The sequence below is a fragment of the Myotis myotis genome, unplaced genomic scaffold, assembly GCF_014108235.1.
Source record: "Myotis myotis isolate mMyoMyo1 unplaced genomic scaffold, mMyoMyo1.p scaffold_m19_p_7, whole genome shotgun sequence".
Classification (NCBI taxonomy): domain Eukaryota; kingdom Metazoa; phylum Chordata; class Mammalia; order Chiroptera; family Vespertilionidae; genus Myotis; species Myotis myotis.
Window position 1 is genome coordinate 52,595,009 of NW_023416379.1, and position 24,896 is coordinate 52,619,904.

The window sequence follows — 24,896 nt, forward strand, 5'->3', positions numbered from 1 at the left end:
GTTTTGAATCTGGATTATTCTAGTAATTCTATTAAACTAGAGTAGCAGGTCTTAAACCCTTTGGTCTCAAGACTCCTTTATGGTTTTAAAAGTTACTAAAGATCCAAAAGAACTTTTGTTTATATGGTTACATCAATATTTATTAAATTAAGATATAAATCTGACAAATATAAAAAATATCTGTTTAAAAACACAATAACGAATCCATTTCATGTTAATATGAATAACATTTTAAATGAAAAATCAACTCTTTTCCAAAACAAAAATTAATGAGAAAGAGTGGTACTGTTTTACATTTCTGTATGTCTTTTTAATTTCTGGCTTTACTAAAGAAAGCTCACATCTGCTTCTGCATTCATTCTCTTGCAATATATTTGTTTGGGTTGAAAAACTGGCCTCTATTCATAGTTTTGAGGTTGGAAAAGGGAGGAGTATCTTAATAGACTTTTCATATAATTGTGAATATTTTTCTTTGATACTATACCACAACTTGACAAGTGGTGGTTTTATAAAGGTTACTTGTAATATGGAGTCCAAAAAAATGTCACTAATCTTGTTAAGCTAGTACATTAAAATCCACTGGCCTAGCTTGCACTTTGGATAGACTTTTACCCTTGTGTGCATTTATAGCTGATGTATTGGTAATTTGGAAAATATTGTTCTCTGAGTTATCAGATCTTCCAAAGGCTAACATATTTCATTCTTCAATATAAATAAAGTCACAGTCATAAAAAAAAATTACTGCAAACCTCATCAGAAAAATCTTTTAATGTTGGGAAGGTTTTTCTAAGTTTTAGGTTTTGCTTAAAAGCTTGAATTTTATCACTGGCAGCATATACTCTGAATTGTTTTTCATGACCTGACAGATTCACTTTATTCATTTTCAATACAGTATTTGCCAGATACCTAGTCACAGTTTGTCTGTTATCTTTTTTGGGGGGAGGGGGAGGGTGTACCATTAGTATAAATGTCAACATGGGAAAGAGGCAAGTAATGCGATATTATTGTTAACATAGCTTTAACTTCATGGAAACCGTGAAAGAAATCACTAATCTTGAGACTACTTGCTGTAAAAAATACATTTTTGCAAGAGCAGTGTTGGGGACTCACATTTACCTAATTTGCATTCAGAGCTACATAAATGAAAACAGTGGGTATTGTTAGAAATGGACCCTGACATATGTGGTCAGTTGATTTTTATTTATTTATTTTTTTCTGGGGGGGGGGTGGTTAATCCTCACTTGATGATATTTTTCCCATTGATTTTTAGAGAGAGTAAAAGGAAGGGGGAGACACACACACACACACACACACACACACACACACACAGAGAAACATAAATGTGAGAGAGACACATTGATTGATTGCCTCCCACACACGCCCTGACTTGGGCCGAGGATCAAGCCTGCAACTGAGGTATGCGTCCTTGACTGGAATCAAACCCGTGACCCTTCAGTCCACAGGCCACAGGCCGACAAGTCTAAACACTGAGCGACTGGGTAGCAGGGTCAGTTGATTTTGTTGTTATTGTTTTTGCCAGATGTGCAAAGGTCGTTTACTCGAGAAAAAGAGTCTATCCTACAAATGGAAAAACTAGATGTTCATATAATAAAGTAAAAATGAGCTTTTATCCCTACCTTACATTATATCGAAAGTTATTTCAAAATGGACCATAGCCTAATATTAAAGCCAAAACTATGAACTGTCTAAAAGAAAACATAGGAGAAAATCTTCATAACCTGAGGATAGGAAAAGAGTTTGGAAGATTGTAAAAGTTTCATCAAAATCAGACACTTCTGTTCTTTTATATATATATATATATATATATATATATATATATATATATATATTTTAAATTCTTTATTAGTTAAGGTATTACAAATGTATCCTCATCCCCCCCCATTAAACCCCCCCCCCCATGCTCTTATCCCCCTGTTCTTAACAGACAACTTTAAGAAAATGGAAACACTGGGAACAAGTATTTAAAAATCATACATAAATGATATAAACAAACTAATAAGACAGCCCAATTTAAAAAATGAGAAAGATTTTTTTGAATAGATGCTTCTCAGAAGATGTAAGAAAACCTAGTAAGAACTTGCTTTTAAGACAAGTTGGTGGTTTCTTATAAAATTACCTCTACACTTAACCACAGGACCCAGTAATTCTGTTTTCTCTAATGTAATAGCTCTGAACTTTTAAATATTAGGAGCAAAGATTTTTTGCCTTCTCTGACTGCCTTATTGTACCTAAAAATATTCCAGTGCAATATTTAATCTTTCACATGTGCATGGTGAGTATTGGTTAATAGTTGAAGTCTGTGTCTTTTCTGGGAGATATTTGTGAGTTTTGGTTTCCATTGTTTTTAGATCTTGGCTTCTCTGCGGTGGCGGGACCGGTTTTGGACTGTGGCTGACACAGTAAAGGTGGATGCCCCAGGGCTGGCCCTGCTTGCCCTTCACTGGCACTGGGTTTTAAAACACCTGGTCCGTCAGATTCCCCAACTCCTGATGAACCATGAAGACAAGTAAGACTCATGTTTAGAGTAATAATGTCAATATCTACAGTATTGATGGTGTTAAAGAGAAGATGGCTTGGAATTGAAACTTCTTTCTTTGGTTTATTCCCTTGGCCTACTAGTGAATGTAAATCAGATATAAAATGTAAGTGATGTCTCTTATGGTCCAGCATGTTCCCCTTTCCTTACTTTCCCTCTGCCCTTTTTCTCCTTCTCTAAAGATACTACAAAGAGGTCCAGACTGTCTCAGAGCATATTCAGAATTGCTTGGGGAGCCCAACTGGTGGCTTCACTGGTATAAAGAAGTTGCAGAAGTTCCTAGGACGACCGTTTCCTTTTAAGGTAAACCTTGGAATCATGTAATAATCAAAGGTTTGACCTCTTCTCAAGTTCTTCTGGAATGTGAAACTGCCATTCAGTTGGACTCATCCTTGCCTGCAAAGCTTACCTGTTAAGTGGCCAACTAATACTATTAACTGATTTGTTAAAAAGTTATCATTTTACTTACTCTTGGGACTACTAAGGCTAGGTAGTAACTTTATTACAGTAAAATCTTCTGAGAACATCAGAACAAACAAACCGCGTATTTTCTAGAAGCACTGTGGAAATTGTTTGACTCTTTTCTCAGACCTGAGTAGGTTGCTTTAAAGAACCACACTTCTTCTCTACAGTAGGCTCTCCTGGGTTTTATTGTTTCAGGACAAGCTGGTGGTGGAGTGTTTTTCACAGCTGAAAACTCTTAACAAAGCCCTTGCCATCAGGGAGCGGATGGCTGCTGTGGGGGAGAGCGTATGGCTAGAAGACATCAGTCGGCTCCAAGTGGTTGCTTCTGAATGGACATTGAAGAAAAGTCTCCTACAGGCTTGGGGGTTGGTCCTCAGAGCTAATATTCTGCAAGATACCAACCCAGGTAACATACTCTGCAATCTGGCCTGCTGACAGATACTCTCAGTGTGTGTCTGCCACCCTGCAGTCAATAAGTTCTAAGTTTTTCCCTTAAGTTTTCTTCTTTTGCTTTTCCCCCTTGGTATACTATAACTACCATTAAATAAGTGTCAGGCGTAGAGCTAAACTTCACATACATTGTCTAATTCTGGCATTAGACTTCTGCGGGGATTAATAACATTTCACAGGTACAACACTCAAGCTCAGGTTAAGTTGCACTTTGGTTAAGCTCACAGTCATATTACTGGCTGTTGGGAATCTGATCCTGTACGATTGACTGCTGTACAATGATGCAACATGTGTCCTTTTGTCCAGATGAATTGAAGAATCTTGTGAATGCTCAGTGTTTAGAAGTAAAAGCCAAAGGAATTTCACTTGGTTTTCTGGAGCGAAAGCCCAGTGATGCTTCCACCCCATCTCAGCCAGATTTTACCTCCTTAATCCAACTCACCAGGAGTGTTCAGTTATGGCCTGCAATGGAGTATCTGGCTGTGCTTTGGCAGTACAAAGTGACAGCTGATTTTATGACACAGGCTTGTCTGAGAAGGTAAGCCATTTTTCTCGGGGGAACTTCTTTTGTTGTTAGATTAATCTGTGTGTCCTACATGTGACACAAAGCACAGACTTGTCTTGAGGGGGAGTAGTTGCCGAAGCAGAGGGAGGTCAGTTGCCACTTTAGAAAGCCACAACTTCTTGAAGATTCTTGCTTGTCTTCACTCTACCTTTAAAAGATGCTGGCTATTTTTCCAGTAGTATTGTTTGTTCATTTTTTAAGTAAATGTATTCTAAGTTCAGTGTTTTTCATATTTCTATACATAGCAGTTTTCTAGCCATTCATTGGTAGTTCACAGCCTACCCTCTCTCCCTCTTTATTTTTGGAACAGGTCCAGTAAAAATCAGCAACCCCAGATAGATGAGGAAATAAGTAATCATATCACATTTTGTCTTAAGCACACACCAGTTGCTCCGCAAGAACTTCGAGGCCTTTGGTCCTTACTGCATCATCGGAAGGTAAAAAAACAAAATTAAAAGGAAATAAACCTCCTTTACACTATGAGCTGATTAGATTTTTCTATGGCAGACTAGTTGCAGCACATTTTATTTAATCTCAAAATTACATGTTGCAAACACCATTCTTATCTGAGTTAACTTCAAGGGGGAGAATTTTTAGTGTTCTTTTGCAATAGTTATCTGGGTATTTCTCAGCTTCAATCACAGGATCATTCTATTCATTTTCCAGTTAAAAGAGGATAAAATATTTGCTTATTTTTATTTTATTTTCTCAAAAATACATTGTGAGAGTGGGTTTTACTCTTCCCCCAAGAATAACTATTGAATGTGAAAAATGGTAAACTGTAGTTAATACAACTTCATTAGTACAATCTTAATTTTTTAAATAATGTTTTATTTATCTGTTTTGCTGTTGGGAATCAATTATAATCATTTGATTTATTTTACTTATGTAAACAAATCTCTTCTTAGTTTTTGTTTGTTTTTAATCCTCACCTGAGGATATGTTTTTCATTGATGAGAGAGAGAGAGAGAGAAATACTGATGTGAGAGAGAAATATCAATTGGTTGCCTCATACACATGCCCCCACCAGGGATTAAACCTGCAACCTGGGTATGTGCCCTGACTGGAAATTGACCCCGCAACACTTTGGTACACAGATAACCATCTAACCACTGAGCAACACTGACCAGGGCTCTTCTTAGTCTTATAAAATTACTAGGGGCTCAGTGCACGAATTCGTGCACCTTGAAAGGAACCGTGGGCCGCGAGGCTGCGGCAGGCACAGGGGTGGGTCTCAGCCCATCCTCTGTGCCCCCACCGGGCCCCTACTGCCGTGGCCCCCAGCCCCCGGTCTGTTGGCAATTTCGCTGCCGCCACTTCCACATGCTGACGACGCCGGCCCCACTCGCACCCACTGACAGCGTGGAGTGATTGGGGCCTGCGCCAGCAGCAGGTGCAAGTGGGGCTGGGGCCGTCAGTGGGTGCAAGCAGCGGCTGCTGCCCTGATCGCCCCTCAGGAGCAGGGGGAGGTGGAGAAGCCCTCAGGGGTGATCAGGGCCAGCAGCGGAGTTCAGCGGCTGCTCCAGCACCAGCTGTAGGTGCGAGTGCAAGTGGGGCCGGTGCTGGCAGCAGGTGTGAGAGTGGGGTGGGACCACAGTGTGTGGGAGCAAAGAATTTTCAGTAACACCAGAGGCTCACTCCAATGACAGTGACCAGCGCCCCGCCTTGGTCTGGTGCCCTTGCTCACCTGCTCCACCATCCTGCAGCCAACACCCACCATGGTCTGCACACGCCCCCTGGTGGTCAGTGCATGTCATAGTGACCAGTTGTTCGGTTGCTCCAGTTCCACTGTTTGGTCTATTTGCGTATTAGCCTTTTATTTTATAGGATAATCAGGGTAGCTCTGGCCAGTATGGGTCATTGGTTAGAGCGTTGGCCCGTGCACCGAAGTGTCAAAGGTCAAGGAGATGTACCTGGGTTGCAGGTTCAATGTGAGGGGCAACTGATTGATGTTTCTCCCTCATATCAATATTTTTCTCTCTCTACTTTTTTTTTCCTCTTCAGTCAATGAAAAAAAATATCCACAAGTGACAGTTAAAAATATACATATATATAATCAGGATAAGTTACTTTACCAAAATCACCAGGATGGCAGAAAATTAGGAACATCAGGATTAATATCTTTAAACCCATATTAATTTTAAATGGATCTTATAGAGGCCATATAACTTGATTTATGAAATGTTTCTCATAAAGATTAATTATTCTTTATCTAATTATTCTTTATCTCTAGGTGTCTACAGAAGAAATTGCCTCTCTGTGGTCTGACTTATTTAATTCCACATTTATGTCTTTCTGGAGCAGTACTGTGACCACAAATCCAGAGTACTGGCTCACATGGAGCCCTCTGACCGATGCGCAGCAGAGGGAGAGGCCCAAGTCCCTTTTGGATTCCACACTGAAGGTTTGTTGGCATAAAACATAAAAATGTTTGGTGATAGTGGAAAATTTTACAATAGATCTAGCATTAAATAGTTATTGCTAGCATAAAGCAGTGACAAAGTAATTATAGGACTTTATATTCTACAGGATTTTAATAAGTGTACCTTCAAAGAAGATACTCTGTTTTAAATAATTTGGGAAGTTCTGAATTAAAGAAAAAAAGGTTCCTTAAAAAGTATTTTATCTCATTTTTAATTAAAATACTCTTTTGACTAATTACAAAACATTTAAATACAGCATACATGTGTTCATGTGTGTGTATGTGCATGTATAGTAAAATTCAGTAGAAATAATCACTCTTTGCTCTGTATCTTTTCATTTGTTAAATATGTTTTTATTGATTTTAGAGAGAGAGAGGGAGAGAGAAACATCAATTGGCTGCCTTCTGCACACCCACTATCAGGGATCGAACCTGCAACGCAGGGCATGTGCCCTGACTGGGAATTGAATCTGGGCCTTTTCGTGCATGGGATGATGCTCAGCCAACTGAGCCATACCATCCAGGGCTTTGCTCTGTATCTTGTTTACCTGTATTTTATATTAAATATATACGTGAACAAAAATAAGATCTTTTTTGGTTTACATAATACATTATGGAAACCTGTACCTGTCATTCCAGCTTACTCTTTTTTTTTTTAATTTAAATTCTTTATTGTTGAAAGTATTACATATGTCTCCTTTTTTCTGCCATTGATCTCTGCCCTTGACCCCTGCTGTGTGTGTCCATTGGTTATGCTTACACGCATGAATGCAAGTCCTTTGGTTGATCTCTTACCGCGCCCCCCCACCCCCCTCCCCCCACACACACACCTTCCCTCTGAGGTTTGTTGGTCTTTTCGATGCTTCTGTGTCTCTATATCTATTTTTGTTCATCAGTTTATGTTGTTCTAGCTTATTCTTTTTAAGGTATTCCATCCTTCAGATGTGCTGGAATTTATTTAATCATAGGTTTTGAGGTTTCTTGTCTGTATTTCCTCCCTTTCCTGTAATAAGCATACTTTATCAATTCCCCTTGCATAAGTTTTTGTCCCTTTGGTATTCCCGTGGATATAAGAACTGGAATTTAACCCTGATTAAAGTACGCACAGTTGAAGAAATTTATAGCTATTACCAGAATGTCAGTCAGGTGGTTTTTGTTTTACTTTTTAAACATGCTAGGAGCCAGTAAAGAGGGAGGGAGATCATGAAGCTGGACAACCACAGGAGGACATGGGACTAGAGCACAGTTTCCTTTATTATATACATGAGGACCTGTTTCTCCATCACATCGCCACACTGGTGTTACCAGCATTAAATTAGACAATTTTTACAATCTCATTTTAATCCATACACCTTTGATTATTTTTTGAGATTGAACATGATTACGTATCATTCGTGTTCATTACCCATTTTGTTTAAAAAATTGGGTTCGTCATTTTATTATTGGCAATCTTTTTTTAAAAAAATATTTTTATTGATTTCGGAGAGAAAGGGAGACGGAAAGAGATAGAAATGTCAATGATGAGAGAGAATCATAGATCAGCTGCCTCATGCACACCCCACACTGGGGATGGAGCCCACAACCCAGGCATATGCCCTGACCGGGATCAAATGTGACCTGGTTCTTAGATTGCTGCTCAATCACTGAGCCATGCTGGCTGGGCTTAATGTCTTCTTTTTAAATATGCTTACCCCTTTCTGCTTTCTGGCTTTGGTGCCGTGCTATTTATTTATTCATTTTTTATTTTGTCATTATTTTTAAATTAAATTTATTGGGGTAACATTGATTAATAAAACTGTTTAGGTTTCAAGTGTACAGTTCTGTGATACATCATCTGTATATGGCAGGTGTCATGCTTTTTTAAAAAAACTCTTCCTTCACTATACCTAGAATTAAAAAAACTATTTTCCCATAATTCTTTCTGTATTTTTATTTTGTATTTAAATCAAGTTTATCTGGATATCTTGTTTTTTGAGGTAGACTTACAAATTTTTTATGTTTTGCAAACGTATCCGAATGCTGTATAACAGCACCATTTTTGACTAATTAACCCTTTCACTCTCATTGAAATGCCACCTTGATTATATATTTTATTTTCCTATAAATGTTCAAGAATTTACTTTTGGAGTCTTTTCTATTCTGTTGCTCTATCAAAACTGTTTTGTTTTGTTTTTATTGAAAAATATCTCTCAAAGCTCTTAGGTGATAAACATTATGAGTTCCTGAGAGTTGAGTAGCGTTTCCTATTACATGTGTTTGACCAGCTTTTGCTGAGGACAGCTACTACTGTGTCCCAGATGAACAATCCAAGGAGCACAGCTTGGCAAACTTTGTCCCTGACTCTTACATTTGTCTCCTAGTTCTTTGCCTCTGAATCTCACCTTTCTGCAGTGTGTTCCGAGCTGTACTGCAAGCGTGGCCTTCCTGCCCTAACTGGTTTGGCTCAGCGGGTAGAGCAGGGGTTCTCAAACTTTTTAAACAGGGGGCCAGTTCACTGTCCCTCAGACCGTTGGAGGGCCGGATTATAGTTTAAAAAAAAATATGAACAAATTCCTATGCACACTGCACATATCTTATTTTGAAGTAAAAAAACAAAACGGGCACAAATATAATATTTGTATTTGCATGTGGCCCGCGGGCCGTAGTTTGAGGACCCTTGGGATAGATCATCGGCCTGTGGACTGAAGGGTCCCAGGTTCGATTCCGGTCAAGGGCATGTACCTTGGTTGCGGGCACATCCCCAGTAGGGAGTGTGCAGGAGGCAGCTGATCGATGTTTCTAACTCTCTATCCCTCTCCCTTCCTCTCTGTAAAAAAACAATAAAATATATTGAAAAAGAAAAGAAAAAAAGAATGGCCTTCCTAATGTCCAGGATTCAGGGGTTTCCTTGCATTCCTGAAGCACTCATTGCTCCTCATTGCTGGAGAATAGAGTCTACATTCCTTTAAGGCAGCGGTTCTCAACCTGTGGGTCGCGACCCCTTTGGGGGGTCGAATGACCCTTTCACAGGGGTTGCCTAAGACCATCGGAAAACATATATAATTACATATTGTTTTTGTGATTAATCACTATGCTTTAATTATGTTCAATTTGTAACAATGAAAATACATCCTGCATATCAGATATTTACATTACCATTCATAACTAGCAAAATTACAGTTATGAAGTAGCAACGAAAGTAATTCTATGGTTGGGGGTCACCACAACATGAAGAACTGTATTGAAGGGTCACGGCATTAGGAAGGTTGAGAACCACTGCTTTAAGGCCTGCTGATACCTTACACCATTATTCCTCCTGGTCCTAGCAACCTGAACCTCTTTTCCTTATTCTTTTTCTTACCTCTAAGGTGCCAGTGCTACTTATTGAAATCCTTTTAATTAATTTCTAAAGTGACTTAACTCTTTATCCATTAGGGCCCTGGCAGTCTCAGTAGAGCCATGTTCTCCAAGTGCTGCTTTGAAGTCTTGACCAGCAGCTGCAGAGCAAGTCCTTGGGATGTGAGCGGCCTCCCCATCCTATCCTCCTCGCATGTCACTCTGGGAGAGTGGGTTGAAAGAGCCCAGCAGCTCCGGGACATCAGCTCAGTGCTTTGGACCAACATGGCTGTCCCTTCAGTAGCAGAGTTCAGGTATTCCCTCCCCTTGGGCAGGCTGTAAAGCGCCTTTTGTTTCTCCAGAGTTTGCATCAGGGACCTCAGTCAGAAATTGCTTCTCTGGTGGCCAGTTCTGGTAGGTGAAGGCCAGGGTGTTTTCTGGCTGGATCAGCAGGTTTTCAGCCCATCACAGGCTACTGTGAACTGGCCAGCTGCTCAGTCAATTTTAAGCATGTCATGATCAAGAGAGTAATGCTTAGAAAATCATAGATTATATGAAAATGAAAACACCTAGTATTGGAGTGCAGTGTGATAGTGTGAGAAAGGAATGCTGTTTGATGCAATGCAAGCACTTAAGTGCTTCCTTATCCCCTCAGACGCACGGATTCCCGGCTCCAGGGGCTTGTGCTGTGCCGACACCTGGCAGGCCTGGCTGAGCTGCTCCCCGAGACCCTACGGCAGGAGTATATGCACAACTGCGAGCAGCTACTGCGTGGGGACAGCCAGGCTTTTCAGCACGTGGCCCAGACTCTTGGGGACATGGCCGGGCAGGAGTTGCTGCCCAAAGACCTGTTGTGTCTCTTGCTTACCTCCCTACGCCTCTTGTTCGGGGAAGGGGAGGGTAAGCGGGACCTACCTGAGCCAGCCCGGCGTGGAAGCCTCTGGGTGAGCCTCGGCCTGCTCCAGATTCAGACATGGCTTCCCCAAGCACGCTTCGACCCCGCAGTGAAGAGGGAATACAAGCTCAGATATGCCAAGGAAGAGGTATGGAGACAAGAATTGGGGCATGGGCTCCGTCCTGACTGGCTGGATTTACTTAGTGTGTTAACCCCTTTTACTCCCTTTTGGGTGCACAGAGCATCAAAAGGGCAATTTTGCTCAAGATGCCCTGTGACTTCCCAGGATTGTGTTCTAAAGACTGCTTTTTCCCTCTGGGAGTTCCTCTGAGTGGGCTCAGGCCCTGGGAGAGGGGCCCTACATAGGGTGCTGCTGTGTCTGGCTATAGGCTTCAGTGTACAGAGGGCACGACAGCAGGACACCTGAGACACTGCCAGGGAAGTGCTGTATGTAGCCCTTACTATCCAGACGCCCTGCCCTGGAACTAAGTTTTGGATGTTTGATTTGGAAAGTACTTCAGATAGAGTATAGTATTCTATGGGTTTTGAACTTTTGTTGTTCGGTATTGAAAAGTCCAGAATCAAGTACATTCAGATCTTATGGGTACCTTTTCTATTTGAACCAAACCAGGAACTGCCTACCTGAAGATAGTGAGATACTAGTTCTGTATTTTGAAGGAAAATTATATTAATTGAGATGAAGGCTAAGTTGCTATAGCAGTGTCCCAGAAGTTCAGTGTTGAAAATAAGGTAGTTTCTTTCACCTAATCACCTGAGGGACCTACCTGAGCCACCCCTCAGGTCATTCAGGAGCCCCAGTTCTTCCAGTCCAGTGCTCTACCCTCCCCCAGGGCATTGTCCTCTCGGGCAAGGTCTTAGCTGGGCATAGCAGACCAGCTTCTCCCTTTCAATTAGTTATACCAGCTGCAGTGCGAGTGGAAGACCCGAAACCTCTCGTCCGAGCTACAGACTGGAAGAGACCTGGAAGATGAAGTCATTATCAATTACTCTCATCCTCATATCAGGTAACACAGCAGAGTGGTTATTTGTGTTGGAGATTATAGTCTCTCCTTTTAAAAAAAGCATTTTGAGGTTGACCTTTGTAATGTAATTACAGTGTTAGCAGAGGTGATGATATCTATCTCTGAACCACATTAACATTTAGATCCCAAGCCATGGTTATAGCCAGGAAAAGATATGCTCTGTGAAAGGAGGGGCCGGATTCACATGGGGCCAAGAGGTTTGAAAACAGAACTTATTCTTCACATGGAAGAAGTTGGGTGTGATGAGGTCCACTGTGTGGGTCTGTTGCTTTAGGAAATACTGTATGGTATTTGGGTTCTGAGTGCCTCTCAGAACTGCATCTGCCCTTTGAATTTGGACTTGGAGTAGGCCACTTAATGCCTTTAAGCTTCAGTACCCATATCTGTAAAAGGATAATAGTACCCACTTCAGTGAGTTGTGATGAGATATGCATCTAAATTGCTTAGTTAACATCATGTGTGGCATATAGTAACTGCTCTCTATATTATCCATTTTTATTATAATTGTTAATATCATCATATTATCCCTTAGTAGCAGGAATGTCTTCATTCTATTTTCCTGACAGCTCAGTCTAGATTTCTTGCTCTTCTTTTTGTATTATTTTGCCTTTAGGTTGCTTTACCAAAGAATTGATCAGCTGGAGAATCTGATATGCAGCCTGTCGAAGAAGCAGGCCTTCAGACCCCAGCTGCCTGCATATGAGTCCCTGGTGCAGGAGATCCACCACTACATCTCCAGCATCGCCAAGGCCCCGGCTGTTCAGGATCTGCTCACACGGCTCCTTCAGGCCCTGCAGATGGACGGGCTTCGGTCTGCCCAGGTGGCCCAGAACCTTCTGAAGGAGGAAGCCTCCTGGCAGCAGTCGCACCACCAGTTCAGGAGGCGGCTGGCCGAGGAGTACGCCCTGTATCCAGACTCCGTGACCCCACTGCAGGCATCCATCTTGCAGATGCAGCATGGCATGAGGCTGGTGGCATCCGAGGTCCACTCCTCACTCCACAGCAGCGTGGTCTGTGCAGACAGGCTGGACGCTCTGGTCGCATCCCTGTTGGCTTTCCCATCAGTGGGCCCCACCTTCCCCACTTACTATGCTCATGCAGATGCTTTGTGCGCAGTCAAGTCAGAGGAGGTTCTGCGAGGCCTTGGGAAGTTGACCCTCAAGCGCTCAGGAGCAAAGGAGCTGGAAAGCAAGAGCCAGAGACCCTGCCCCACCCGAGAACAGCTGCTGCTGAACGCCCTTCTTTACCTGCGCTCCCATGTGCTCTGCAAGGGAGAGCTGGACCAGAGGGCCTTGCAGCTCTTCAGACACGTGTGCCAGGTAAGCCTGTCCCAGTGCGGGTCTGCCCCAACCCCTCCTCAAGGGAGCTGGGAGCACAAGCGGGGCACCTGCAGGACAGCAGTGTCAGTGTTCACATAGACTGTGATGACTGAGGGGGATCTACTGTTGTTTCTTTTATTTCCTATTTAACGGTGGGGTTTGGAGGCCTTTGTTCCTCAGTTTTTAAGAGATTAAAAAAATCATAGTGATATTAGCCCTTTATCTGTGTTACACACTGCAAAGAATTCGTTGGTTTTCTTTTGACTTTGTTAGTTTTTGTCATATAATTTTTTATTACTATGAATAAAATAACACCTTTTTTTCCCCTTACCAACAAAATCAACTTGTTCTCATTTAAAACAGTTAAAATAGTAAATATTAGCAAAAATTACTATAATTTACCAAACTCTGTTAACATGTTGGTGTATCCCATTCTAGGCTTGCTTATTTTTGTTTATGTATATATATGTCTGTGACATTCTTATTTTATTTTAAGTCATTCCTCCCAGTGGTTTACAGTTTTTTGTTTAGTAATAGAACCTTTTTAAAAATAAAAATCTTAACATAGTGACCCAATATTTAACTGATAAAAATGTACTGGTTGAAAACAATTCCATCCCTCCCATGGTCCCTGAGATGGGTCCTTTAATCACTAGAGTACTACAAACCAATAATAAAGTCCATTCTGTTTTGTGACTTGCTTTAAAAAAACCTAATAGCATTTGGTGATTATTTTCCCCATAATTATGGTATTCTTTACTTGCATCATGTTCAGCTGCTGCCTAGTTTTCCATTGTGTGGGTATGATATAAGTCATTTAAATAATTCCCTATAATTGAAGATTTATATTTCTATGTACTTCCTCCTGCTGTTTTTTGGGAAAAACCCAACAACACTATAAATAGTCTTATAACCAAGTCTTTGCATATCAATTCTAGGCGGCAGAATTGCTGGGACAAAGATTAACTGCTTGGGCTTTCAGTACAAATTATCTTACTGAATGGTGGATGCTCATCTTCATCAATACTCTGTGGTTTCTTTATTTTATACTTTTGCCAATATAAGGACTTAAAATCTTAGAGGTAATAGGGGATTTAAGAAATGTCTGATAAGGCATATCCCAATTTTGCCTGATTGGTAGTGAATCACACCCCCACACTGCCCCTCCCCTCTTGTTCCTCCCCCCCAGCCTGTCCTTAGTGCAGAGCACCATTAACCCCTGACAGGAAGTTTTTACACCTGTAAAATGCAAATGCTGTAGCAAGGGGGGATTTAGGAAAGGGGTCACTGTAGACACAGTTTGAAAACAAAGGCCATTTGCTCTCTGTTCCCTGAAAATTAGTTTCTTGGATGTTGGCATTTATTTGTTTTTTAACCATGATATTCTGTTTTCATGAGAAATTAAGAGAGTAAATCTTGTGCTTTTTCATTGTAAGTGACTCAGCAAAGGCAAATAAGCTTCCTTCTGAATGTGTGACTTTTCAGGAAATCATCAATGAGTGGGATGAGCGGGAACGCCTTGCCCAAGAGAAGGCCGAGCAGGAGAACAGCCTCTACAGATATAGGAGCAGGAGCTCCCGGACAGCCCTGAGTGAGGAGGAAGAGGAGGAGCGCGAGTTCAGAAGACAGTTTCCACTGCATCAGCAGGTCAGGATTTGTTCTGGAATGAATGCCCTTGATAACACACACACACACACACACACACTTCCCTCCAATGGTTTTGCAGTCTTTTTACTAGATCATGTATATATAATATGCAAAGTGTCCCCTTGGGAATGAGACTGGAAGACCAAGAGTTTGATTGTTTGCTGTGATGTGCGCTGACCATCAGGGGGCAGAACGGAACGAAGGAAGGCCCAGACCAGCAGCTGGGGAAGGGAGGCCCCCCAGCTGGCAGTCGAAAGGCCCTGATCTGCCCTGATCACTGGCCAGGCCTAGGGACTCTTCCCGTGCATGAATTTCATGCACCAGGCCTCTAGTTGCATATAAGCCACTACCTCATTTTCTTGATTGTTCACACTCCATCTTTTCCCTTCCTTTTAGTCTGATAAGAACTGGATTTAATATTTCTTTAAAGTTTGATTGCTCTAATGTTATTTACAGGACTTCGCAGATATTTTGGTAGAACCAACACTAGAGGAGAAGGGAACTTCAGATGGGCAAGAAGCAGCAGCAGCCACAGACCCCACCCTCCTCTCCCCAAGCTCCATGCAGGCTGTGATGCTGATTCACCAGCAGCTGTGCCTCAGCTTTGCTCGGTCCCTCTGGTACCAACAGACTCTGCCACAGCATGAGGCAAAGCACTACCTCAGCCTGTTTCTGTCCTGCTATCAGACTGGGGCGTCTCTGGTGACACACTTCTACCCCCTAATGGGTACGGCTGTTTACTTTGTTATACTCTTAGGAAAATCAAAATGAATAGATATCATTGCTACTTCTGGAACAATGAAACCATTACCTCCCTGCTTTTCCTAGGTTTAAAATTTTTTTTGTTTCTTTATTGATTAAGGTATTACGTATGTGTCCTTATCCCCTCATTACCCCCTGCACGTCCCCCCCTCCGCTCCTATCTGTGCCCATTGTTATGCTTACATGCATGCATACAAGTCCTTTGGTTGATCTCTCCCCCGTCTCACCCTCCCCTGCCCTCCTTCTAAGGTTCAATAGTCTGATTGATGCTTCTCTCTCTGGATTTATTTCTTTTCATCAGTTTATGTTGCTCATTATATTCCACAAATGACTGAGATCATGTGATATTTATCTCTCTCTGACTGACTTATTTCGCTTAGCATAATGCTCTCCAGGTCTGTCCATGCTGTTGCAAATGGTAGGAGTTCCTTCCTTTTTATAGCAGCGTAATATTCCCTTGTGTAGATGTACCACCGTTTTTTAAACCACTCATCTGCCAATGGGCACTTAGGTTGTTTCCAAATCTTGGCTATTGTAAATTGTGCTGCTATGAACATAGGGGTGCATATATCCTTTCTGATTGGTGTTTCTAGTTTCTTAGGATATATTCCTAGAAGTGGGATTACTGGGTCTCAAGACAGTCTCTTCAATAAATGGTGTTGGGAAAATTGGACAAATACATGTAAAAGAATTGAAACTAGACCACCAACTTACACCATACACAAAAATAAACTCAAAATGGTTAAAGAACTTAAACATAAGACGGGAAACTATAAAAATATTAGAGGAATCCACAGGCAGCAAAATCTCAGACGTATGCCGAAGCAATTTCTTCACAGATACAGCTCCTAAGGCAATGGAAACTAAAGAGAAAATAAACAAATGTGACTACATCAAAATAAAAGGCTTCTGCACAGCAAAAGAAACCCCCAACAAAATAACAAGAAAGCCCACTGCATGGGATAACGTATTTGCCAATGTTATCTCCTATAAGGGTTTAATCTCCAACATTTACATTAAACTCATACAACTTAACAAAAGGAAGATAAACAACCCAATCAAAAAATGGGCAATGAACCTAAATAGATACTTTTCGAAAGAGGACATAAGGAAGGCCAAAAGACATAGGGAAGTATGTTCAAAGTCACTAATCATCCTAGAGATGCAAATCAAAATGACAATGAGGTACCATCTCACACCTGTCAGAATGACTCATCAACAAATCAACAAATGTCAAGTGCTGGTGAGGATGCAGAAAAATGGGACCCTCGTGCACTGCTGGTGGGAATGCAGACTGGTGGAGCCACTGTGGAGAACAGTATGGAGTTTCCTCAAAAAACTAGATTTTTTTTTAAATTAATGGAATTTTCTTAGTTTAAAAGACTTAAGCCGATTCAAAAAAATTGGTTTAAAATTCTGTGATAAAGATGGATTTTCATCGTTTGAATGCTTTGGGGTTAAGGGATTAACAAAATAAGGGTGTGGACTTAGCTTAAATCAGCGATTCTCAACCTGTGGGTCGAGACCCCTTTGGGGGTCGAACGACCCTTTCACAGGGGTCACCTAAGACCATCGGAAAACATATATAATTACATATTGTTTTTGTGATTAATCACTATGCTTTAATTATGTTCAATTTGTAACAATGAAAATACATCCTGCATATCACATATTTACATTACCATTTATAACAGTAGCAAAATTACAGTTATGAAGTAGCAACAAAAATAATTTTATGGTTGAGGGTCACCACAACATGAAGAACTGTATTAAAGGGTCGCGGCATTAGGAAGGTTGAGAACCACTGACTTAAGTGGTCTTCAGCATTATTTACTTTAATAACTTCAGTGCTTTCCATATGATATCATGTATTCCTGGGAACTCAGAAATTAATCTCACCAAATATGGTTTGATACAGTTTTCTCCATGACCTCATGAGTTATTCCATGCAAATAGGAAGGAGGCTTTAAATTTCATTTCTACTTGCTGAGAACAGCTACAGAAATTGAATCTGAATCCATCAAGCCAGACTCTGTACTACCCTCTTGATTCTCTTAGGTCATATCCCAGTTTTTCAGATATAACCTAGGAACTTGGCATAGTTTCGTGATGCGGCAGTAGTAGGTCACAGTCCTCTAGGCCTATGTCGCTTTGGTTGCAGATGGCAGTGAGGTATCCGTTTCTAGCATGTTTCTAACATCTTTTTAACTTAACAAATCACTGAGTCCATTGACTTTACTCTGATGTTAACTTCACAGGCGTTGACCTGAATGCCCAGCTCTTGGGCAGCCAGCTTTTGGCCTGCACCCTCTCCCATAACACTCTCTTTGGGGAGGCGACCTCAGACCTGATAGTGAAGCCAGATGGACCCTATGACTTCTATCAGCACCCCAACGTCCCAGAAGCACGGCTTTGTCAACCTGTGCTTCAGGGTTTCTCAGAGGCTGTCATTCGGCTGCTGCAGGATTGGCCGGAACATCCAGCGCTTGTGCAGGTAGGGTGGGTGGTGCGGAGAGGGCGCGGAGGATGTGGCCTTTGCCATCCCTGCAGGAACCTTCTGGCGAGGTCTCTCTTTAGTACCCTGAGACTTTGGATGATTGGTATTAACACCTAGACACCCCCAATTCTTTTTCTCCCTGCAGCTGATGGTTGTAATGGACAGAATTCGTAGTTTCCCACTTTCCAGCCCCATCTCCAAGTTCCTGAATGGGTTAGAGATCCTTCTGGCAAAGGCACAGGTATAATGATTCCTCCTCTCCTCATTTTAGTTTGTAATCAATTGAAAAAAAATATCTTGTGGCACCATTAGTGTTAGAGGGACAGAAAGTTACAGTCTGGGTTAGAGAAGGATAAACCTTGTTTTTTTCTGGCATTGCAAGGGAAACCATTACCTCTGTGAGGCATGTAAGGGACCTCCCTACCTCACCTGTTCTCAGTGGGATGCAGCATCCATGGGCACCGAGGGCTCCTGGCCAGGACTTCTAGGTGGGTCTTCAGATTGTCTGAGTGCCTTCACACACTGTCCCCCTCAGTCCTCTCACAGGGAAGTAGCTGGTGCTTCCCTGATTATCAGATGAGGGCCCTGAACTGCGCAGGGGTCATGGATTAACAACAGGAATTACGGCCCAGGTCTCCAAATCCTGTGCTTTTTGCCTGCCTCTAATCTTGGCTCTGCTGGGGTTCTGTCAGGTGACCAGAAAGAACTGGAAGCTAGATACACAGGATGTAAACACATTACTGCTCTTGGTAAATCAGCATTCAAGTTGAAGGACCCAGTGGTGTTTACACAAGAAAAGCCCAGGATGTTCTTGAGGGAGGAGGCGATGAAGGGATTGAATAATGGCCGTAGTAACTTTTATCTTTGTGTCTGTAGGATTGGGAGGAGAATGCAAGTCGAGCTCTCTCTCTGCGGAAACACCTGGATTTGGTCAGTCAGATGATCATTCGTTGGCGTAAACTGGAACTGAAGTAAGTGATAGATTTGTCACTTCCCTTCCCCTCCTGACCTTGTGTCGCAGGGACGTGCATGTTTGTTTCTTCTTGTTTCTGTAGTACAGCTAGAGAACAGGTAGAGGATGTGCTTTCAGTCATTAACCACAGATTAAAAGCTGGGCATTAGAACGACCTTAGTAGAGACCAGGTAACTACATACCGTCCTGAGGCAGCAAACTGGGAGTCTTCTCCATCTCCATTTAGCTGCTGCTTTTGTGGTTCTAGATATTACAAATGGATTTCCTTTAATGTTTCCTTGGCCTCTTCAATCATGTTTCAGCTGCTGGTCTATGAGTTTGGATAATACCATGAAGCGCCACACTGAAAAATCCACCAAGCACTGGTTCTCCATCTATCAGATGCTTGAGAAGCACATGCAGGAACAAACAGAAGAGCAGGAAGGTAACACCTGTCAGACAGTGCCTGCTTATTCAGAGGGCCCAAGCTGAACTGGAGTGCTGCACAGTGTGGGATTTACCTGCACCCATGTCCCCTCCTGCCACTGCTTTCACAGGGAGGCGTCATTTGACCTCATGGTATTCCTGAGCGATCAGCCAAGAAAGCCGTGTAGTTCTTCTTTTAATGACAAAATCAGAGAGGTTTAAGTGACTATTTCCCGAGAGTAGAGGGTTAGTCATAAGGTTTCCTTTGGCTCTATATCCATGAGACAAGTCAAAATGAACGTTGCTTTCTTGGTAGGTAGCATATGTGTTTCAGTTTAAAAGTGTTTCATTTCATACTTACAGTGAGCACCTCATAATTCAGTTTCATAATTTGCTGGGAGTGCAAATGCATTTAATACACCCTGAGTACAACTTGTTTCTAAATCAGCTTGCGATCCTTGCTTCAAAGCTTCCTTGTAATTGTGATCTCTGCTCGACTGCCATCCCTCAGTGGGTGCCCTAGGAGACTGCATACATGTTATGAATAGGGAATGATGGTTGCAGGCACATGTATGTTTTCCTCTTTGAATCTCTACAGATGACAAACAGATGACCCTGATGTTGCTGGTCAGCACGTTACAAGCATTTATTGAAGGATCCTCACTGGGAGAATTCCATGTACGCCTTCAGATGTTACTGGTTTTCCATTGTCATGTCTTGCTGATGCCACAAGTTGAAGGAAAAGGTAAGGAGACACCATTTTTTTCTTTACTTTTATGCTGCAATGTTATAATGGGTTAGACTTTGAATTCTCCTCATGATACAGGTATCTTATTGCATACCAGGTTTTAAACACTTCCAGTCATCTTTCACTTTAATGTGATTCACAGGAGATGTAGAGATAAACATTCGATTAAAGTACAGGCTGGTTATTAGTGAAGTGCTGACTACTGAACTCTGGCAGAGGTAACCTGCCAGGTGCAGAGCTCGGGCCCAAACTGGCATGCTGAGACAGCATGCCTTTCTGTCTAGACAGTGGTATGTCCTGCTGAGCTTCTGCTTGATCCAGGCCATTGTTAGCTTCTTTGATGTAGTGAGAACACTGCCACTCATCAAGCACCTGCACACAAAACTCCTACTGTCAGTTACTTTCCCCTGACTGCAGCAACTTGGATAACACTGTCACTGTAAAATGAGTATAGAGTGTAGGTGAATGAGCAGTCACGGTGAGCCTCTTAATATGCCACTTTTTAAACAGGCTCAGTTTCTGCTGACTTTACAATAAGATTTAGAGAAAGGGTTTGAAATTAAATTTAGCAGAATGTCTGATCACACCATCTTTAAGGAAAAAGTGCTACAAGCTGAAATGAAAAAGTAGGGTAGTTGTTGACAGCCTGCCTCTCTGGGAACTGCTAAATTCAGATAGGCTCCCTGATGAGCCTATGAAACATACTGTAAACTTATTACCTGAAGAGTAATGAGGAAGGCACATCTCTGAAATGTGACCCCCACAGGTGGAGCCAGTAGCACAAGTAGCAAGTGTGGTGTTTTTGTTTCCTTTTCATTTCTTCCAGATTCACTTTGCAGTGTTCTATGGAATTTGTACCATTATTACAAGCAATTCTTTGACCGGGTCCAAGCCAAAATTGTGGAACTTCGTTCCCCCCTGGAAAAAGAACTTAAAGTAAGATGAACAGCTGTCATGATTACTCTTGGGAGAGCAAAATCAGCAAATTGTTTTTATTTAGTTCTGTTCTTTCATCTGTTTAACAATGAGGCAGGGGCTCTGGGGAATGGAGGAGAGCATTGCAGCTGCCCAGTAGGATGGCAAGATTTACATTCTGTGGCATTGGCTCCATTGTGACCTGGCTTAGTTCGTGAGGGGCTAATGGAGTAGCCCGTCAAAGACTCCTCAAGAGAATTGCCCCAGGTGTCTGTTAGTGCTTGCTCCCCTGGTCTTACCGGGCTGATCTTCCAGCTCAGAGGAGCACTGTCCATGTGCCGTGAGGTGCCACGGGGTCACGAGGACCCTCTTTTTTTTTTAAGTTTTTAATTATTTTAGAGGGGAAGGGATAGATAGAAACATCGGTGAGAGAGAAACATCAACATCGATCCGCTGCCTCCTGCATGCCCCCTGCTGGGGATTGAGCCCGCAAGCCAGGCATGTGCCCTTCTCGGAATCAAACCCCGTGACCTCTTGGTGTATGAGTCTGTGCTCAACCACTGACCACACCGGCCAGTGAGGACACTCTCTTTTTGATACTCTCAGTGGTGGTGGAACCAACCCTGATATGAGCCAGAGTACATATCAGGTGACCTTTTGATTATAGCAGTAGTCCTTTTCATTCCTTTGAGACAAACACTGGTTCCTTTTTTAGACTTGTTTTGTTCACTGACACAGCCCTGTGTTTGGGATGGAGTGGGCTCTGGTCTTTGGCAAACAGATGATCTTAAAAGAAACAGAATGATACCAGGTTTATAAAGCCATCCCTTGAGCTTCATTTATTTTACAGGAATTTGTTAAAATATCCAAGTGGAATGATGTCAGCTTCTGGTCCATTAAACAATCTGTGGAAAAGACACACAGGTAATTCATCTTTTAAAACTGGGCGTGACTAAAGCTCAGAATTTGTGAATGGTAGGTAGCAAGATTACATTGTTATAATGGTCTGACTTAGTGCTGCCTAAACTTATTATAAAACACAAGATTGTTTTGGTGTGGCTTTCCAACACCATGCCGTACCACCCAAAGCCTGGTCTACCTGCAGGCTGGATTGGTGTGCCTTGAGGTGAAGCAGACTGTGTGCTGTGGAAAGGCTGAATCTTCTTCCACCCACCAGCTGTTTTACCTTGAGTAAAGTGATCCCACCATCTCTGGCTTTAGTTATTTTCTCCTAGAAAAGGGAGATGACAATACTTGTCATACTTTTTTTTTCTTTTAAAATATGATTGTGAGTATCTAATGGAACTCATTGTATACAAAAAGTAAGTTACATGTGTATACAGTATGATGTTATTTTTACATTTCCTCACTTCCATCCATTTTTCCCTCCTCATCTCTGTTATTGCCTGGGGCCAGGACCCTCTTTAAATTCATGAAGAAATTTGAAGCTGTCCTCAGTGAACCCTGCCAGTCATCCCTGGTGGAGAGTGACAAGGAGGAACAGCCTGACTTTTTGCCTCAGCCAACAGAAGCAGCCACGAGTGAAGCATCACCCATTCGGAATCTGAACAAGGCTTTGAGGGAGACTCTGCTAGCCCGGCCAGCAGCTGCGCAGGTACTAGCTTGAGGAATAGTGTTTCTTATGCCTAGGCCAGTCAGATGGGATTTATGCTTTCTGTGTAAGGAATGTTCTTAGAACTAGGTGAGGAAATACCTTTAAATTCTTGCTCTTTGGATGTATTTAGCATTTGTATGTCTGCCTGACCTCACTACAGAATAAGATAAAAAGCCAGGATCCTGGTGCTGAAAGTTTAATGCTAGCCTAAGAGAAATAAGTATGCTTGCTTACTTGTGAACATTTCATTTACCTATGACAGAAGATTTGAAGCATCAGTGTAGGAATATGCCATTGGAGCTGCCTTTGGGTGCTAACACTGAAGCTGCTGCACCGGGAGTGAATGTATGTAGTGATGTGCTAGTTTATAGTGGTTGCTGATGACCATGGTGTAAATACTCTCATCGTGGCCAATTTCAAGCACCAAGAGTTAAGTGGTGGCTTGAAAAATTCCTGAAAATGTAATAGTCATAGAGACTTTGAGTGGATAGGTCTATTACAGGATGGGTGTTCCTCCTTTCTACCCTTGGTTGTAGGGAGATCCAGGATTTGGGGAGGGGAGCATGCCTCAAGAGAGTAATAACTTTTGCCTTCTTCCTGTACTTCCCACTCTGGATCCATAGAGGGAGCAATGGAGTTCTTCAATCTATTTTTAATATTTTAATAGTACAAAAAGCATAATAGAAATTGAGCGTGTAGCCATGATATGGCTCTACAGATAAGATGGTTGCCAGGTGTATTTTCTTTTAATTGTATTTGTTAGCTCACTGCTTCTGTCATGCTGATCTAAAACTTTGACATGCTATTAATGACAACACAGGGATTTCAGGGATTCTTAGGAGGAAGAACAATGAAAATATGCCCTGTGGATGAAAGCTTTTCCCTTCATCTACTATCTGGGTTCTTGATATTTGAACTGGAAGTGGCGGGCAGGGAGAGATGGCAGTAGAAGAAGGATTTGGCAGATCAGTGTAGCCTCGCTGGGCAGCACAGCACTTCAAAGGCAGCATGCATATTCATCCTGCTGCACCCAGAGATGAGAACCAGAGTCTCTTATGGCTGGCACTGTTGCCAGAGGTGAGGTGGGGTCCTTTGCTGCTGTGATCTCATTTTCTAAATAGCCACAGTTCATGCCGAATTAATTTCGGTGATGCTACATTTATTCCTGTGAGACTTCAGAAGAGAGTTTAATATTTGCTGAGCTAGGTGTATGTGGAGGGTGAAGCATTTACATTTAGTGCCTGAGCAGGTTAGTGCTATTACTTGTGTTCTTGGCAGGAAGACCAAACTATGTTCTGTCTCGTAGGCCACAGTTCCAGAACAGTGTCTGGGTGTCCCTTTCCCCTCGGAGGGTGAGCTGCTGTATCGCTTGCCGAAGCTCACAAAACGAATGAGGAAGATGTGCCTGACGTTCATGAAGGAAAGCCGCCTCCCTCACCTAGTGGATGGCCTCGATCAGTTTACCGGTGGGTGCCTGTAGCCAGGGGCAAGGGTAGGGCTTGCTCTCTCGTGTTTTTCCCAGTGGCCCAGTAGGGCTGGGAATTTGTCACCTATGTCCTTTTTTGACATCTTGAATACTGTTGAGTAGTTAATTGAATAAATAAGTGGTCTAAAAACCAGCTGAGCCCATATAGAGGAGCCAACTGAAATGACACAAACTTTCAATTTTCCTCTTGTTCTCTCATCTAAACTAGTGGTGTTATGCCATTTTATAGCAGCCTTGTCTATATCAGATCCTGTTGTTTGCGGCCATGAGTAGAGGGACACGGAGATGGATTTCCCAGAGTTTGGAAGCTGTCTCTGCCTCTCAAAATGTTGTCTTTTAAGTTAAAGAAAAAGGAAGATTCACCCACAGCCCTCTTGCTTTCTTTACTTCAGAGAGGGGTAGCAGTTTCATCTCCCTGAGCACTTTTGCTCAGGGACTTGAGAACCAAGATTTGCTCAGTAGTATAACACTGGCGGCTAGGGAGAGGACTCCAGCATTTAGTAGGTGGTTGGGACTCTTGGCAGCCCTTTACCACTTCCCCCAGGGTGTACGGTGTCAGAGTGAGGCTGGTCTTTCTTTCTTTCTTTCTTTCTTTCTTTCTTTCTTTCTTTCTTTCTTTCTTTCTTTCTTTCTTTCTTTCTTTCTTTTTTAAAATATATTTTATTGATTTTAGAGAGGAAGGGAGAAGGAGAGAGAGATAGAAACATCAATGATGAGAGAGAATCATTGATTGGCTGCCTCCTGCATGCCGCCCACTGGGGATTGAACCCACAACCCAGGCATGTGCCCTTGGCTGGAATCGAACCCGGCACCCTTC

At 42.2% G+C, this 24,896-nt stretch overlaps 1 protein-coding gene across 8 annotated transcripts in view; it reads left to right on the plus strand.

Annotated features, from left to right (window-relative positions):
• The window catches only part of MDN1 (midasin AAA ATPase 1), a 152,763-nt gene that overhangs the window by 93,630 nt on the left and 34,237 nt on the right, over positions 1-24,896 (plus strand). For all 8 annotated transcript variants that reach the window (XM_036317718.1, XM_036317719.1, XM_036317711.1 and 5 more), the window contains 21 exons: positions 2,370-2,527; positions 2,740-2,860; positions 3,218-3,428; positions 3,779-4,010; positions 4,348-4,474; positions 6,271-6,441; positions 9,874-10,088; positions 10,430-10,817; positions 11,585-11,694; positions 12,326-13,031; positions 14,517-14,678; positions 15,135-15,405; positions 17,699-17,934; positions 18,083-18,178; positions 18,814-18,908; positions 19,213-19,334; positions 19,914-20,060; positions 20,890-20,999; positions 21,829-21,902; positions 22,395-22,593; positions 23,900-24,059. In XM_036317718.1, coding sequence (XP_036173611.1) covers positions 2,370-2,527; positions 2,740-2,860; positions 3,218-3,428; positions 3,779-4,010; positions 4,348-4,474; positions 6,271-6,441; positions 9,874-10,088; positions 10,430-10,817; positions 11,585-11,694; positions 12,326-13,031; positions 14,517-14,678; positions 15,135-15,405; positions 17,699-17,934; positions 18,083-18,178; positions 18,814-18,908; positions 19,213-19,334; positions 19,914-20,060; positions 20,890-20,999; positions 21,829-21,902; positions 22,395-22,593; positions 23,900-24,059 — 4,111 coding nt within the window. The remainder of the gene's footprint in view (positions 1-2,369; positions 2,528-2,739; positions 2,861-3,217; positions 3,429-3,778; positions 4,011-4,347; positions 4,475-6,270; positions 6,442-9,873; positions 10,089-10,429; positions 10,818-11,584; positions 11,695-12,325; positions 13,032-14,516; positions 14,679-15,134; positions 15,406-17,698; positions 17,935-18,082; positions 18,179-18,813; positions 18,909-19,212; positions 19,335-19,913; positions 20,061-20,889; positions 21,000-21,828; positions 21,903-22,394; positions 22,594-23,899; positions 24,060-24,896) is intronic.